At 36.8% G+C, this 18338-nt stretch overlaps 1 protein-coding gene across 18 annotated transcripts in view; it reads left to right on the top strand.

Annotated features, from left to right (window-relative positions):
* LOC115246207 (disks large 1 tumor suppressor protein) overlaps positions 1-18338 on the top strand; it is a 496657-nt gene that overhangs the window by 400757 nt on the left and 77562 nt on the right. For all 18 annotated transcript variants that reach the window (XM_029824882.1, XM_029824884.1, XM_029824886.1 and 15 more), the window contains 2 exons: positions 12734-13009; positions 15961-16173. In XM_029824882.1, coding sequence (XP_029680742.1) covers positions 12734-13009; positions 15961-16173 — 489 coding nt within the window. The remainder of the gene's footprint in view (positions 1-12733; positions 13010-15960; positions 16174-18338) is intronic.

Here is an 18338-nt window from a genome sequence, read left to right as displayed (position 1 = left end):
GATTGGAATAAATTTACGGCTTTTCGTGCTTTGTATTAAGCATTCCGATCTCTCTTTCTCCCTCCCTTCTCTTTCGTTTCTTAAAAGAAAATTTTATTCGTTGTCGATGCGCCGTTTTGCTTTAATCGAATTCAAATATATTACTAATATCTAATACGACGCTCTAAAGTGTCTTAATCCGCGCGGAAATTCTTGAAAGCATGAGGGTTAGCGAGCGCGAAGAGAGGAGCTTCATACTCTTGCCGTCTCGATAAATTCTCATAGCGGGAGTTTATTGCGCTACGAGGACGTTCTTGGGCATTCCGCGGATTAACTCGTCAAAGTGTTCCCCAAGAAATTGTCCGCTCCGTTACCTTACGAGCTACATCACGATCCTCGGGGTTGTATGCAACTATGCGGCGCGGATCAAAGTTTGCCCTTGCTAAACTTGGAGTTGCAACGTACGCGACGATTCCTCGACCCTCTTTGCGACGACAATCAGAAATTACGAGGGGCACGACGAAGTAATTAGAAATTCGCGCAATATCGATTATCGCCGTGAAAACTGAAGCTCGATCCGGCGCGTTTCCACGCCGATAAACGATCCTTTACTCTCAAAGAGAGTAGGATGTGCAGGAAAATGTGAGCGGACGCTGATCCGTATTTGTACGACACACGTTTTCATCACTTTATGTGCAACGATTGAGAGCGCTCGCGAGTCTAAGGAGTAAAAATTGAATTCCCGAACACGAAATAATAAAAAGGATATGGTGGATTTGTATAATTTGCTCGATCGAATCGTAAGTTATATAAATCGAAAGAGGGCCGCCACGAACGAAAGAAATTTACATATTACGAGCGAAGAAATTATGAGAGGAAAACTAGGAAAAAGAACTATAAAAATTATTGATGTTATATAGGCAAGAGAAATAATAGATTCGATTATTCGGATTAGTCGGACAAATCGGGCGATAAGAAAAATAGAGACGTTCGCATTTTGCACCTCGATCGAAAGGGCAATCTCGTGTAAAGACAGAGACGATCGCGCGATTTTGAGACTGTACGACCAAATTCCAGTTTACGACTTTATATGGCAAATTCGAGCAACGTGACGTTTCATATGAGATATTCGCGGCTTCGCTGTTCTCCAATTCGGCGCTATTATCGCGCTGGAATCACTCGATTTGTCCGCGTAATCCGATAAAGATGTCCTGTTCGGAAGAATGGATTTTTACGAGGGAAAGCAATGTTTGACAATCCCTTCCGCGTCGTAGAAAAACACTAGACATTGCCGGTAGTCAGAAAAGAATAGGAAAAGAAAAGCAGTCGGACGTGACTAGGATAAGGGTGGCTTCTTCGCTTCCGATTCGCCTGCAAACTCGGAATCTTTAGCTTGCTGATACGAAATACAGGATTGGAATAAATTTACGGCTTTTCGTGCTTTGTATTAAGCATTCCGATCTCTCTTTCTCCCTCCCTTCTCTTTCGTTTCTTAAAAGAAAATTTTATTCGTTGTCGATGCGCCGTTTTGCTTTAATCGAATTCAAATATATTACTAATATCTAATATAGTTACATTATCATATTACAAGTAAAGAATCGAGAATTTGTAAATAGAAAAACGATTACTTTGCGTTTGACGTTTTTTTTAAGCAGTAATCAATTCTCTATCTAGGAAATGTATAAATATGCATAAAAATTTGTCATTGTGCGGTATGATTTTCGTACAAGACTTTGAGATGAAAATTACATAATGGTTCAGAATTTTATTTTGGATCACTTTTATTTTGACGTCTTACTTTTACAACAATACCATTTGCCGCTTTTACTTAACGCGTAATATCTTTCTTGTGCTCTTACAGAAAAATTTTATCGTAGTTTTATTCTAGAAAATATTTTTCTTTTTTATGATATACAATGAATTAAAATTACCGCTGGTTGTGAATGGTTCATCGTAAGTGTCAGTCGTGGTCCTTTATGTTACCACAAAAACATCTTCAAGGTTTATATGGTGGCAATAATTTTTATTTCGTTTTGAAAGACGGTCGGAATTTCTTTAGTCGGACGTAACACTTTTTTTACGTACTCTTTAAAATTTATATGAAGGTACTTGATAGAGGATGATATATATGTATACGTATGAATAACAAATAGTATTTATTTCGCTTTTTTAAAATATATTCGCGTATTGTCTATGAGATCATTAATTTCTTTTTAATTTTTAAAAGTTTACGTTTTTTAGCTAAAAGAATTAATATCAATATAAATCTAGATCATAGCTACAATTTTTTAAATTATTATTTCATGTAATTTTTTGTTATATCTCGACATTTTTTAATATTTAATCTAAAATTTTGTTACGTTTGATCTTAATATCATATAAATGCCTACATCTCTTTTTAGATGATCGATATTTTATTAGAAAATTTTTTAGAGATGCGGAGAGAAATATAATAATGATTATAAAATTATAATTTTAAGTAACATATATGCTGATTCAATAAAGTAGCCTAAAGATATCGCGATGATATTACTAATATTTGCAGTTTTATTTATGTTACATAAGAGATACCGGAACCGATTCTGGAATACTGTAAAAAAAGTACAATTTGCTTGTCTTTATTTCTCTAGCGTTCGCCTGCGGGATTTTCTCAGGCGGAAGCACCGTTAATGAATATTTATAACATTATCACGGCCTGTTTCTTTGTATGTAAAGAAAGCTTAACGCGTTGCCGTTTGTCCGATCTTCTCCACTTTCGCTGCATATTTTTCTGGCCCGGCAGAGAGGCGCCAGGAAAAACGGCGAACGTATATATACGTTCTCTAGATTTCTCCACCGAGAAAAACGCGCAGGAGCATTGAGTCCCGTCGCAATCTCGTCGCAGCGGGTTGCGATTAAATTGCCCGAATAAATTAGCTAGGATTAAGTCGAAAATTTAGGGATACTTTGTAACAGAGAATTAAATTAAACAATTGTGTGTGTGTTGAACGTCGAAGAGAAAAAATCGCATATTTAAAAATATTGAATAATGCTACATTTAATCTCTATTTATAAATCAAATAAATAGACGTCAAATAATTTTATCAGAGTAAATATTTGAACAAGAAAATCTTGATCGCGAATATTGTTGCGAATTACCGCCGTTTGTTGCTCTTTACGCGTTAAGTATGTGTTGAAACAATCAATTAACTCTCAACTGCAATATACGTTGCAGCCGCACAAATTTTCCTATATGCTCGGGGAAACTTTGCGGACCTGCCGCTCTCAAAGATTGGATCGTTAATACGAGCTCATTAATCACATTCTAGGCGGCGTATGAAATTAATTTTGCGCCCCGTGACTTTTAATGTCAGCCGATAAATTTGTACGAGATCAATTTTGGGAGAGTAGGTAAGTTATTTTGGCGCACTCTTTTGAGTTGATTACATCGTTCGTCTTGTTGCTTTTATTTAACTCTTTTACCTCATCTATTTAATGTATGTACATACATATTTTGACAATGTTTATGTTAAATCACTTCTTAAACAAAAATTTATTAAAATTTAAGAAATTTTACAACAGTTTATTTCTTAAATATATATATTTATTATCGATAATTTATTGTAATCTTGAGATCTAATAATTTTTGTTATTACATTATAAATTGATTTTATATATAGACTAACGTGTATAGAAAGATGCAACTTATATTTTTCCGAGAATGTTAGCTGTCAGCCGTCAAAGTGTTCGTATTTTCAAGACACACGATCGTTTACATAGAGATATCAGCATAAATGCATGCGTTCGTAGATCCCGCATTCATATACTATCCGTGTTTTATGCGCGTTTCGGGTATCGCGAGTTTACGCCCGGGGTAACATCGAATCCGAGTATGGGGGAAGGGCGGTGGATTGCCGTCGTTAAATCCCGGAGTGTGCAAGCTTTATGAATTAAACCCGCACCTGCAGAGAGCCAAAATGCCGTGGTTTAATGTGAATCCACTATCACAACGGGATGTTGCTCTCTCACCGGATAGAAACAGTTCGCCGATGAAGCGAAATTGATACACAGACAATTAACTCTCGGTTTTTAATGGTACATTAAACAAATGCTGGAAAATGCTATTTTACATGCTTTAATATTCTGAAAGATTTGATAGGATAAATCAATGCTTTACACTGGCAATATATATAATACAACTTTACAAATAGATAAATCAGATAATCGTATCTATATTCTTTTTGTCAAATTACAGATTGTTACAACTTTATGCACAAATGCTAACATTACTGTTCTTGAAAATGTAATCTGATTTAACAACAGTTTTTTTTTTTTATTGTAACAATTTCATGTATGAAGATATTCCGCATTTTTATGCGGCTGATATTATTTATTTGTATGCCATTTTTTTTTTTTTTTATCAGGATGCAAAACTGAAATTTGTGTGTGAGGCAGCTGATAGAGATGAATATTGGCTCACTTTGATTAGTTTAAATTTAAGCACTAAATTTCTCGGAAAGAGCGTAAATCAAGATTAGATCGGACGTAACAAGATTAATTTATTCATAGATAAAATTAAGAAACACGACTGTGTTTCTGTGTTGAGGGCAGCATCTAAATTAAACTTAAAAGACGGAGAGAATATTAAAGCAGGTTTTTTGGTAACCTAAAATAAAAGAAAAGAAGACATCGAGAATATTAATTCAAATACTGTTTTGGTTTGCATTTAAATATGATAACCTCTATAGAAAACATTATGTAGACTAATTTTTCAATTAATTCTTTCATTTGCTTATTAAGAAAATATGACGTTTGAAATATGTTTAATTATTATTATTGTTCTTGTGGAAACCCTATATAATATTTATTAAAACATTTTTCTATAGCATTTATATTTATAACATTCATCATACGTACATCATTTATTTGCATCGTATATTGTAGTTGTCGAAATGGAAATATTTATTACGGCGAGTTTGAGAGAGAGGGTATAACTTTACTTGTGCTATTGAACTTTAAGACAGATCGAGTTTAAGGAAAACATTGAAAAATTGAACGTGCTAGAATGTGCGAAGTCACGATCGCAAAGAGTTCGTCGGACGCGCAAATTTCCATGCGATTACCGTGCGCGAGGAAAACCACGAACGAGTATGCAACTAAGCGACCGCGATTAAACGAAATTAAATTCCGTCGGCGGTGAAAGCACACGCTAGATTGAGGCGTTTAATCGCGGCTGTTTCGTTTCTTTTTTTTTTCACGACTGTTTTCAAGAAAACGTGATCTCGCGAATCTGTTAATCCGCGGCAACGTGCTTCATAACGCCGAATGATTTATATTTATAACATTCATCATACGTACATCATTTATTTGCATCGTATATTGTAGTTGTCGAAATGGAAATATTTATTACGGCGAGTTTGAGAGAGAGGGTATAACTTTACTTGTGCTATTGAACTTTAAGACAGATCGAGTTTAAGGAAAACATTGAAAAATTGAACGTGCTAGAATGTGCGAAGTCACGATCGCAAAGAGTTCGTCGGACGCGCAAATTTCCATGCGATTACCGTGCGCGAGGAAAACCACGAACGAGTATGCAACTAAGCGACCGCGATTAAACGAAATTAAATTCCGTCGGCGGTGAAAGCACACGCTAGATTGAGGCGTTTAATCGCGGCTGTTTCGTTTCTTTTTTTTCACGATTGTTTTCAAGAAAACGTGATCTCGCGAATCTGTTAATCCGCGGCAACGTGCTTCATAACGCCGAATGTACTTTTGTATCGCATTGCAAAATCGCCACTTTGTTTCCTCAGGTGACAGAATTTTGTGCGAATTTCTGTGTTATTTGGCTCTCGTCACAATTTTTTTTTATCTTTATAAGTATTTTTGGCAGATAATTTTTCATTATATTTTTACGCGAGAGCGCTGATGGTCACATATTATTTAAAAACGTATAATATACGTAGCTTTTTACATAGTAAACATAACTTTAAACATAAAATGTAATATAATTTACGTACGTTAGAAACTAGAGAGGATATAAAAGAAGTAATTATTTGTTATTAGGTTTAAAAAACTGTAAGCTTTGGGTAACGTTAATAAGATGCCAGGTGGCCTGGCTTTTTCCGCGTATTTTCAACTTACGACTTTTCCCGGCAGCCAGCCCAGTTTCGCGAAAAGCCGTATAATTTTTTGCGAAATTAAACCGGAGATTGCGCGAGAGAGTGAGATCGTCGTGCACATCCGGGGCGAATGGCCGCGGTTCCAAAAATTCCAGCAGCGACTCCACCATAGCCGTACAGCGTGAACGTCGAGAACGACACTTTCATGGTCTGGCTCGTTTCATAATTGGACGAAATAATCGGCGGCCTGGACAGACACCGCGACGCCCTACGTACGCGAGACAATCGAGGCGCTTTTTCTTGCCGACAGAGTGGCAATTAGTCGCCGTGGTTCGCGCCAGTCGCGGCGACATAAGTTTTCGAGCAAGTCGCGCGAGAAACACGCTACGTACATATAAACCCCCAGCGTGTCGATCTGATGCCAGGCTGGTTGGAGGAGCTCCAATTTTCCTAATGTACGCCACGGCGACTGTAGTTTCGAGTTGTGCTGCACTCGGATACACATTTGGAGCTCTCACCTTGGACCGCCGCGGCGTCGTTTAATTCGTGGCAGAGCTCGTCGAACTTTCATTTGGCGACAAGCTTTAAGTAGTCACTAGCGAGAATTTAACCGGCTGGCCGCCGCTGTTGCGAGTTTTAGTACAGTCTACTTACGTGATTGGCTATTATGCTGTCGCCAGATTTGGATTATTCGGGAATATCTTTTGAATATATATACGTTGATGGATTACTCGCGCTAGATATGTTGCGAAAGTTGGCGCGATCGCTTTAGCATTAAACGTCTTATGACGTAGATAAAATAATCGCGCACATGACGGAACGTATTGTATGTAATATATTATACAAAATTTTTAAATTTTAATATACATATATATTTTTTTTGCAGCGCGATATAAAATTTTATAACGTTTAAACCTATCGCAAATTGTATACAAGTTTGTACAATCGATTTGAGATATGTATGTTCGATATAATTTCTCGCTTGACGATACCTTGTCATGAAAAAATCCGCATGTATCTCCGAAATTCAAGAACCAGTGTGTTTTTTGTCGCATTTTTTTCCGGACAAAACGACGCACCGTACCGACTCTCGTAAGGTTCGGATTACCTCCAGCGGTAATTCCTCTTAACATGCCCCGATTCTCGCCTTTTAGCCACGCACGTTACTTACATTACCTTGGCGAGGCTATTGTATGCAAGTAGTACTTGCCACAGATGTTTACCAGAAAAAAAGAGGAAATATTAAATTTCAAGGATTGTGCAATTCTCTTCCTGTATTACATTCGGGTTGCTTCCGCGTTACATACACACACACACATCATGATTAATAAATAAAAAATCTTATACATTAATTTATATAAAGAGTATAGAAATAATTACAGTGAATATAAATATTGTTTTAATTTAATTTACAATTTACATAAATATAATAATAATGGCTGTTTTTTTTTTCTTTTCTGTTTCGTTATTTAATAAATATAATAATAATGGCTGTTTTTTTTTCTACTCGTTATTTATCGCATTTAGTAAAATTATTCAAACTATTATATTAATGTACAATTTTTATTAATTATTTTTTTGCTATAGATTTTTTGGAGTACTTATATAATTAAAATCTATATTAAAATATTTAAAGAAAGTATGATATTTAAAAATGCTTCTCTCGTTTGAAAATTTCTTCTACAAATCAAAGTTATTATCGAGAAATCTCTTTGTTTATCTAATTGTATTTTATTCTGTCTTTCATAATTAAAATTTCTTCATTTTTTGTTTTTCTTTTTTATCGTCTATGAAATGTAAATTCCTAACGCAACAATGGACTTTCATACATCAGCTACCTCTTAATCCAACAAACTCTTTCTCGACTACTATAGCAGTTTTGCTAGCATCTCAGAAAATCCGTCGTTTACTTGAATGACGGGACAAGGCGAGAAAGGGAAGTTGGATTCAACCGACGACAATAATTTAATTCGCTGTTAAATCCACAGTTGCACATTGAATTATCGATTTGATCGTCGACATTCCGCGTATAAACTTCCGAAGATTAAATTCATAAAATCATTCCGGTCTTGTCGCATGATTTTATTGCAGCGTCATTTGCATTTATTTCTCTATCTAAGGTAAATTCTCGTTTTCATTAAGTCTTACTCTTTCTCTCTATAGGGTGATAAAATGATAGGATAGTTTGCGCGGCATGTTAATTTTTTGATCTTGATGAATATACATTTTAAATCTTTAAACTTTATTTATACATAGAGGAAACTTTGCTTCTCCTTACTTAAAGCTCTCGTTAAACAAGGTGGACAATGGACGGCGCAGCGATTAACTTCAAGGTCGGCGTAGCCTAAAATTCGCTCTATTTGCCACGAAACACGGCTATCTTTACCCATCGCGGTTGGAACCGGCGCACGTACCAACAAAGGCCGACGAATATAGCCGGTTCTGACACGGCGGGATGTTAATTCGAAACACGGGCCGCCGCGCTATGACGATGTCTCACGGTATAACCGAGCCAAATATCTGAAGCCACGTGTACGTAGCCCTTTGCGCGATCGCGTCATAGCGAGAGTTAAAAATAACATTTCATGTATAAAAGTGACAGAATGTGCGGCATGTTCATGCGGCAAGATTTATTTCAGCGACATCAGATTTCGTAAGTTGGAGTCGATTTTCCCATCGTCGAGAACTCGCACGGTGACCTGTTTTAATTACGGGGGGATGCGTGACGTAAAATTAATACGAGTGGGTTCAATGTACGACGCGCGCGATGAACGATCCGTCGATCAAATTTTACTATATCCCGATTGGCCGATTAATTTAGGCAGCCATACCACGCCACGCTACGCCATGCCATGTCATGCCATGGCACGCCGCGCGATCAGGTCGCGTGCCGCGTTTATTTTTACAGCGTGTCGGAAATAGCTGGCGGTAAACGCGCGCCCCGCCCGATATTATAATAGCGATGACTGGCGCGACAGTACACGCGGGCAAGTAACGCTCTGCCGTGCGAGAGCCGAGAGTCGGATAACGTTACTTCTTCTTGGCCGTCGTGCGTCGGTAGCCGCGGTAGTTTCGCATTTTCTCTTGCGGCCGTATCATTCCCACAGTCGCGATAAACTAAAACGCTCACTCGGCGACGCGATAACTCTCTCCTTCGATCGAAAATCACGTTGCGAGTGCGCGAGTGTCGTTCGTGTCGTCGGTGTCTCTATTTTGTGAAACAAGAATATTGACGATGATTAAACCGAGCTTTTTCTTCGCGGATGTAATTATTATCCTGATTTTTGGAATCAATTGTCAAGTCGCAAAAAGATACAAATGTTTTTATCATGTGGCAGATATCCAAGGGGAATTGTGTTAAGCAAAATTCACGATTGATGCGTATGCGTGCATGTTTATCCGCGATAAAAAGGCGTCACATGCGATATCGGTGTTTTTGTTGTTGATTGTGATCGTTCGATAATATATACACGTCGCATAAAACACAACGTGGATTTATCCAATTCCGTATCCTCGCGGTGAGAGACAAAAAAATCGTGGACTCTGCCAATGAATAAGCATATAGATGCGACGACGTTTCACGTGTATTATGTAAAACGTATAAATCTGTCTCGTCGTCTGTAATAAATCACCTGCCAAACGTTGCGAGCAAAGCAACACCTGCTTGCTATTGAAATTATTCGAGTCGAAGCGCCACTCATCGCCGCGTATGATCGGATCTAGCGGAGCGGAAGTATGTAACGCGCGAATACATTGGTGCTGTTAATTTTCACACGAGTGCTAGGACATGTGCTAGGAGTGCGTCGAAGATGTCTACTTGATACGAATGACGATTGCCGGGATGGTCAACCGGATTCAGAAAATGGTAATTAGCGATTTTAGACGCATTTGATTGAACATTTGCGTGCACGTTTCCCTTACGACGTCGCCTAATTTATGACGCCCGTAGACCTTTTGGCGGTTTCGGAACATGTGTTTATCGTTATCGCTACTTCCGATGTTGCGGTTAGAAACACTCAAGGAAGAAGCGAGCGTGATCGATTAAAAAAAGGCAATAACTTTACAATATATATGTATATATTTTAGGAGGAAATAAAACATTGATTGCATTAATGTTAAAACTGTGTAATTTGAATGAAATTTCGCGAATATTTGAAAGTAATAAATTTTTACAAGGCAAACAAGTTCTGGTTTACAAGAAAATTATATAATTTTTTATATCGAAAAGAAATCACAGCATCAATAATATATTTTGAAACGCATCCGAATCACTACTCGAGTATCCATCGCCGCATGAAATGCATCGGCGCGAAACGCGCAGGCCAATTTATCGACGCCAGTAACCAGCCGTCAAACAAATCGGATAAACTAGTGCGTGCGGTGTATGCGAAATCGCAAATCTCTTCGTCGCACAATTAATTAGCACGGCTGCATAATCGCGTTGCTAATCGCCGGCTAATTCTCGCGCGGACATAATTGCCGCGGCGCGACGTTGACGGGCCGCACTCTCGCATATCGACGATCATCGCCTCGCTTGTGCTTATGCACGGCTCATCGTTGCAACGATCCATTGGTAGGATGAAGAGGGATAGAAGAATAGGGGAGCTTAACAGAATAGCATAATTCCGGCGCGATTAATTCCCGCAATATGCATCGGGCAATCGCATTGCGTGCGTCAAATCTGCACGCGCGGCCAGTGCAGGCGCATCGGAATGCATCTCTGGATGCATTCCGATATGCGCGTGCGCGTGAGAGAGAGAGAGAGAGAATGCCGCCGCATCACGGATCCTTTCGCCTTCCGTATCGGATCCGTTTGCGCCAACAATGAATGCGCGATCGGAATGGCACGTACGCGGCTAGACACATAATTGCGATGATGATCGCTTTCGTGCGTTCTCTGCGAGGCCTTTAACCCCTACGTTACATCCGGCGAGATGATAAAGAATCTGCGTGCAATTGATACGTTATCGAGTATCACGATCGCTCTTCGATGTCGATAGTTTTAGGAAGAATCGATTGCTATATCTCCCATTTTTTAAAATTGTCTTGCAATTTTCCTGATAAATCCTCCACGACGAATATTAAACCCTTTGATTTATTATTGATATCAGGAAATTAATTAAATCGTGCTTTTTTTAATTAGGGATAAATATTGATATCAATATAACGTAACATTCATCAACAATGACGATGTCTTCTAACGTAGGTATAAATCTTGATGCATTGTAATCTATATAATGCGTATCCAAAGGTACTTCGCAATACGCTGACACATTTACAGATGCGCAATAGGTTGCAGTACGGGAACGTGTTCGTCTGGCATATTATCCTACGGCTTACTTGGCTTCCGATCCGATTAAAATGGTTTTGCACGTTCCGGAGGATTGTTGATAATTACATTGCGCGATCGCGCGCGTGAAGGACCTTTACTGTTTGCTCTCTTGCAGGAAATCCGTGTTACTTCATTAGATGTATAATCCTCTGGAAATCGTGTTAATCATACACAAGTTTTTCACCGTTTCTATTGATTTAATTAATTTGACTCTTGCTCGTGTTCGTATGACAATATATTTTAGACTCTTATTTATTATACACAATTATTCAGATTCTTTGCGATACGATTCAGATTCTTTATTCTTGTTCATAGGGAATACATGTATATATATGAATTTTTCCGAATGCTTTTTTTTCTTCTCTTCCTTTTTTTTTGATATATTTTTTTCACTTTAATTTACTTTGACTTATCTTTTGATGTACTTTGACGTGCAATTTAAAAGCTAGGAAGTCGTCGATACTGATTCGCGTGACCGATCTTTTTTAATTATCCCATCGTTAGAATATTAATATAATGTTTCGCGTCAACGCTGCCTAAAGTTAATTAGACGACGAGGTCTTTTAGAACACTCGACCGGTAACGAGTTTCTTTGCCAGCCAAACGCCCATGTCTCTCAAAATTTTCCACGTGCATCGATTTATAACGTCGACTTGTAACGAGATAAAGTTTACGTGAAATTAATCAATGAATAATTCGAAAGTATCAATCTCACAATATTTCGTTTAAGTTCATTTCAGTGAGCATATCATTAAAAGATTATTTCAATTTTCTTCGAAGAGAGTGCACTGCAAACGTACTTTATATCACTTAGCATCCTGTATATCGCACAATGCAAATAATGTGTATTGCTTGGCGAAATATAAATGGAATAGTGTTTCGATTTATAACTGATGTTGAAGGCTTAAACGATCCTCTTTGTCCCCGCGTAACCAACTACCATCGATCGGGGACGCTGCACAACCTAATCTATTCTCATGTGAGGCTCAAAATCAATTAACCGCTTAACCTCTCCCTAGTGTAGGGCTTAAGTTCCCCACGCAATTAGGATTGTGGATCTCCCACTACTTAGCGCGACGTAAACTGTGCAGCCTATATTCTCGCCAGAAGAGAAAATTTTCTTTCTATGAGATTTAATAAGATCTTTTTTTATCTCTCTGACAATGCTGATATTTGACAATTCTTTGGTAAAATTTTAACTTTATTATATTTAAAAATTAATAGACAATTTTTTTCGCACACAATGCGGGCTTTTATAAGACTTATACTTTTTGAAGATGCGAAGGAGGAAAATAACGCGATGCGCACGCGTTTATGATTTCAGGTGAATGGCGATGACGACTGGGAGTACGAGGAGATCGTTTTGGAGCGGGGAGGGGCGGGCCTAGGTTTCAGTATCGCCGGCGGCACCGACAATCCGCATTACGGCAACGACACTGCAATTTACATTACTAAGCTCATACCGGGCGGCGCCGCGTCCGCGGATGGCCGCCTGCGTGTCAACGACACGATACTGCAGGTGAACGACGTGTCCGTCGTCGACGTACCGCATGCGGCCGCCGTAGATGCGCTCAAGCGGGCCGGTAACACCGTCAAACTGGTAAGCTTCACTCCCACAATCCCATTATGCATAATACGAACGCATGTATCTGTTCCCATTACGACGCTTGTATCGTTCGTCCCATCAGCGAGCACACTTGCAAGCACTTAATCGATGATATATATCAATTGGGAGCTTTTATTACATTAAGAGTATAAAAGAAATCAACATACACCATTTAGTTTTTGGTTTCTAGCTCTCCTAACTAAAAATTCCAAATAAAAATGTATAATTCCAGATATTTACTAGAGATCACCTCCTCAGATTGTTTCAATCTTTTAAGAAATTTGTTTCTAAAACCGATATAAAACTACTGAGAAAAATCTACGCAAACATAGTAAAAGTCGTGTTAAAAAAGATAAAGATAGAAGTGAAATAGATTAGAAACTTACAAACATATAGAATAATGTAATATTACTAAAAAAAAACCCTGCTTTTCTTTTAATATGTGGTTATTTAGATTATATATTTAATTAATTTTTCGTCGAAAGAAATCACATAGCAAAAAAACTTTCGAACTTCAAGAACTCTCGATGTGGCATATAAATGAGCAACTGATGCATAAAATATGAACTTTTGATGAATAAACTAATTACGCGGATCAAGTTCTTATCAACTTTGATAAAGTGCATTACTTAATTGCTGAGGAATAGAATTATATCGGTTTAAAAGATCTACGTTTGTATATCTTGATATCTTTCCTCTATATATTTCTATTAATATGCATGTGTATCAAGAAATACATATAAATTTTTTCTATAAAAAATATTTTTTCTAAAAAAATATATATAAATTATTTGAAATCGATAATTCAAGATATACAAAGATATATATTTGTGATTCACACACGCACACATTATGTACTTATTAAAAAATGAAACACAGTGTCTCGATATTTCTAATTAACGATATATTGCATCTTACGAGTTATAATACATGGGTTACAATATCGAAAGAAACAAATGCAATTTTCTAAAGATTAACGTTAACTTAACGCATTATCCTACCATATGCGAACGCATGCAAATGTCAAATCCGAATTTAATTGAATCGCAGGGGCGTTAGAACGACGGCACGTTATTACACACTACGATCGCATATCATATCGTATGCGCATCTCAAGTGCGCAGATTTAATTGCGCGACGAATGTGTCGGGAATAATTGAATTGCAAATGTTGTAATGCATGTGCTTTCTCCTGTTAAACTCGCCTTGCGTATGCATATTCAATTTCTGAACTATCTGCCGATAGTTAATAACCGAGTGCTTAATTAACCGTACATTAGGGGCAAATGTGTTATCAGTATATTATTGCTGCTTATTTAATAAAATTGCATCATTCATCAAATATAAAGAAATATTTGCGATACTTTGTGTACACTTCACCGTCTTTATTTTATAATGTCATTTTTAAATCATTTTGCATGCCGTTATATTCGTGTACTTTTTCGCAATTTTGTTTATCCCGAACTTTCTCCGTTCCGCTTTCTCGTCAAAGTGCCTACGATTTTTTTTTTTTTTACCGATGTCGTCAATTTCACGGCGACATTCCGAGTCGCAGAAAGTTTCGCGGGATTGACGGCCTTTTCCCGATTCCATATTTGTCATAAAAACGCATCGAATATCTTCGGCTTACGCTTGAGGAAAGTCCCGAAGCGACGATCACTCACCCGGGCCTTTCGAGATTCTTGTAGCCCGGCAAAGTCGCCGAGGGATAAGGAAAAGTTTCGATGGGATCGTTCGTTATGCGCCTCTCGGATATACGTTAATGTCACCCTTCGATGAAAAAGAAAATTCCCCAGGTAGATTGTACTGCTGTAGCTTCCTTTTCGAGGGAAAAAAAGAGTTGATGAGAGTTTGGCATAAAAATCTAAGATATCGATCGTATATTCTTGTTTTATGAAAATTTTAATCAAAAATTTTCTTAAAGTCTATGAAATTGCATTTTCATTTTCGAAAAATTCAAGTGAAATAACATCGATGCTAATAAAATATTTTGAGAATAACGACTTTTTCAATATCTGCTGAAGATATCAGAGGCATCCGAGGATTCTCCGCGTGCTATTTAACTCTTCCAATCTGGAAATAAAGATGAGAAACGCATAAATTACGGCTGGAATATCCTAAATATTATTATTTTAGATATAAAATCCGTTTCGCAGCTACTCCTCGTTGCTCGTAAATGCATCTTTAATGCAACAATACGGCCGTCGAAAATAAATCTGATTTTATACAATCTGGGTTTATGAGTGATTTGTAGTCAAATTTAATTCATGTAAATTATTGCATCCAATTTTAAACAGTTTTTAAATATTTACAGTGGGTATGTATGGGATAATCATTTTACATTGCAGAGATTGCAACTACGTAAAATAATGAACACTTAATTTACTGTACATATAATATATCTGTTAAGTTACATTATTTTTAATCATATTTGTAATCATCGTTTTATATATTATAAAATCAGTGATTATAAAAATAATAAAGAAATATTTTTCTCGTATTTCAATCCTAATAAATATTTTAGTCGTTTGTATCATGATAAAATGCATCAATCGGTAATCTCGAAACATTTAGCAGTGCTTTCCCCGTGCAAAGTTTAATTAACGTACTGAGCCATCTTAAACGGGGATATAAACGGGCCTTTAAGGAGAATTGCGTCGAACGGGAACAAATCCACTTTATAAATCTCACCGGGTAAACGATAGTAGTTCGAATGGGTATATATCTCCGATCAGCTATCGAGCGGGCATTTAATTACGTGAATTCATTGTTACACCGGGAATGAAAGAGTGCGTGGAGCTTCTTTTTTAAACGCTTCTCAAACGAAACGAGTATTATTGTATTTAAATTTAAAAACGTTAAATTTCCTAAAATTTTCTCGTATTAATCGGCGAAGCTTTTCGAGGCCGTGCTTAATTAATGTTATGTTGGCGCATCGATTTTCAGTATGTACGTCGACGGAGACACACTCAGCTAATGGAGATCGAGCTTATCAAGGGTAACAAGGGCCTTGGCTTTAGCATTGCCGGCGGTATCGGCAATCAGCATATACCGGGCGACAATGGGATTTACGTAACCAAAATCATGGACGGCGGTGCCGCTCAGGTAGACGGTCGTCTCGTTGTCGGTGACAAATTGGTGGCCGTCAGAAACGCTTTGGTGAGTAAATCTATCAAATCATTTTCTGCGAAAATTTACGTTTTGTCGGAATACCGGTATAACTATTATATTTTGTCCGGATCAAATTATGCATTGCAAAATACACGATACGTTGAATCACGCAGCACAAACACGCCTCATTTCGAGGTAAATAGATTGAAACATTGTAAACTCGTTTATGTTTTGGTCGTTTTCCGCAGTTGAAAAACAGCACATGTATTTGTAGAAAAATAAAGTAGCTAACATTTTTCATTTTAAAAAAGCGACTGCGAGACCACCCTTTCATGTAGGTGACATCTTTTTTTCTCTCTCTCTCTCTCTCTCTCTCTTTCTAGTAAAAAGATAAATGTAGAGAGATATGTGTAAATAGATTGCGCTGCTTTCCAAATATCATGAGTAATTGATTGAGTCCCTTTCTCGCGATAACATCACTCGGTTCTGAAAATAAGGCGGATTACTTTATAATGACGCATGTGTCGCGCGCGTTACATATATGTTACTTTTTTAGATTGCTGTCCAAAGAATGAGAATCAATAATACGTTGAGAGATAGTAATATTCGTATTATTGTATTATTTGAATAAAATATAGACCATGAGAAAGTTTTATATTACTGTTTAGAAAATTTGCCAAAAGTTTAATCGAACTCGCTCTTAAAAAATCTCACTCTTATAATCTTTAAAAATTTAAGACAGGAAGAAATGGGGCTATGGTATGATACTATATTCCAAGGGGACGCCAAAAATATCGAGAAAGTATTAAGATAACTTCGATTGCTGCTCCAATAAAGTTTGATGATTCTATCATGAATCTTCTATCAACTTCGAAATACAATTCAAAACAAAAATAAAAGCGGTCTTTGCTTCGAAAGCGTAAAAAAATTTATATTTGCGATTGGAAAACGCGTATATAAATCGCCATGAAAAAAGAAAACGTGAATTGTAGTATTTATGCTCGAACGAGTTTGAACTTACGCGCTAAAACTAATTACTGTACGATCGATAATTACTTTGCCACGTGGAAGAATAAAACGTAAATGGCGAGAGAGTTTTGGGACACTGTCGTAAACAGCTGATTGTAAACAAATTTTTATACCGAAAATTTAATTGCGCTCTGATGATTCACTCCCGAGTCTCAATTATAAATTTTACATTTTTATAATCTGTGAAGAAACTCTGGATATGTTCTATTGGATTGCCAAAAATAACAAAAATATTTGTTAGCAACCCCACAGAACTTGTCACAAATTTTTCCCATCTAATTATAAAATTTTAAAATTTATTATGCAGAGATTTCTCTTTCTTTTTTAGAGTGGATCTAAATTCGATTAAACTTTCGATATAGAAATTTTTCTCAATTTTTTTTCTTGATAGATCGAGCAATAATGTAATTTCAAATTTGCTTTTTTAATTTTGTTAAAATTAAAAAAAAAAATTATTTTATCCCAAGATTTTAACTTTTTATTTTTTTATTTATTTCTTATATCGATATATTATTTTGTAAAAGATAAAAAAGAATCTAATAAATTGTGCGTGAATAAGTTCGAAGACTTAAAAAGTTATGAATTTCAACACACTTTCGTTACATAGAAAAAGAGAGAGAGAGAGAGAAAGCGCCTTTCGATCGATTTATGCGCACATTTTGCACTTCACTTTGCGATAGTCATAAATCAAACCAGCCGACTAGTTTGGCGATAGCTTTAATCGGCGCTTTTTTGGCGCGGCTCCCAAAAGGGGTGCCTTAAAGGTAGTGAAATCGCCGAAGCGAAAAATCGTAGACTAGCGAAAGCTGCCGCCGGCCATATAACGCCAGTTGTATAACGCTGATGAAAGAGCTATCAATTACTTTGGTGGCGTCTTGGAAAATCGCTTTAATAGTAATCCACTTTTCTTATCCGCACTTTAACCGTCGGTTTTTCCGGACAACGTGAATCGATCTTTTTTTCGATCTCACTTTATTATATCATAATTTCATGCCTCCAAAAGTTATTTAAAAAATTTTATATATATAGTCATTGATATGAAAATATAATCCTAAGGGAGTTGTATAATAGTTATTCTTCTTAATCTTATAATTTTTATTCTTTAATATATTACTAATGAAAATTAAGTTCCATCATGGTTAAAGTATACGTGGTTATTATTTATATATTTATTACATATATAT

The sequence above is a fragment of the Formica exsecta genome, unplaced genomic scaffold (assembly GCF_003651465.1).
Source record: "Formica exsecta isolate Colony F162 unplaced genomic scaffold, ASM365146v1 scaffold140, whole genome shotgun sequence".
Classification (NCBI taxonomy): Eukaryota; Metazoa; Arthropoda; class Insecta; order Hymenoptera; family Formicidae; genus Formica; species Formica exsecta.
The sequence above is the reverse complement of the archived record's forward strand: the minus strand, read 5'-3'. Positions and strand labels throughout refer to the sequence as shown.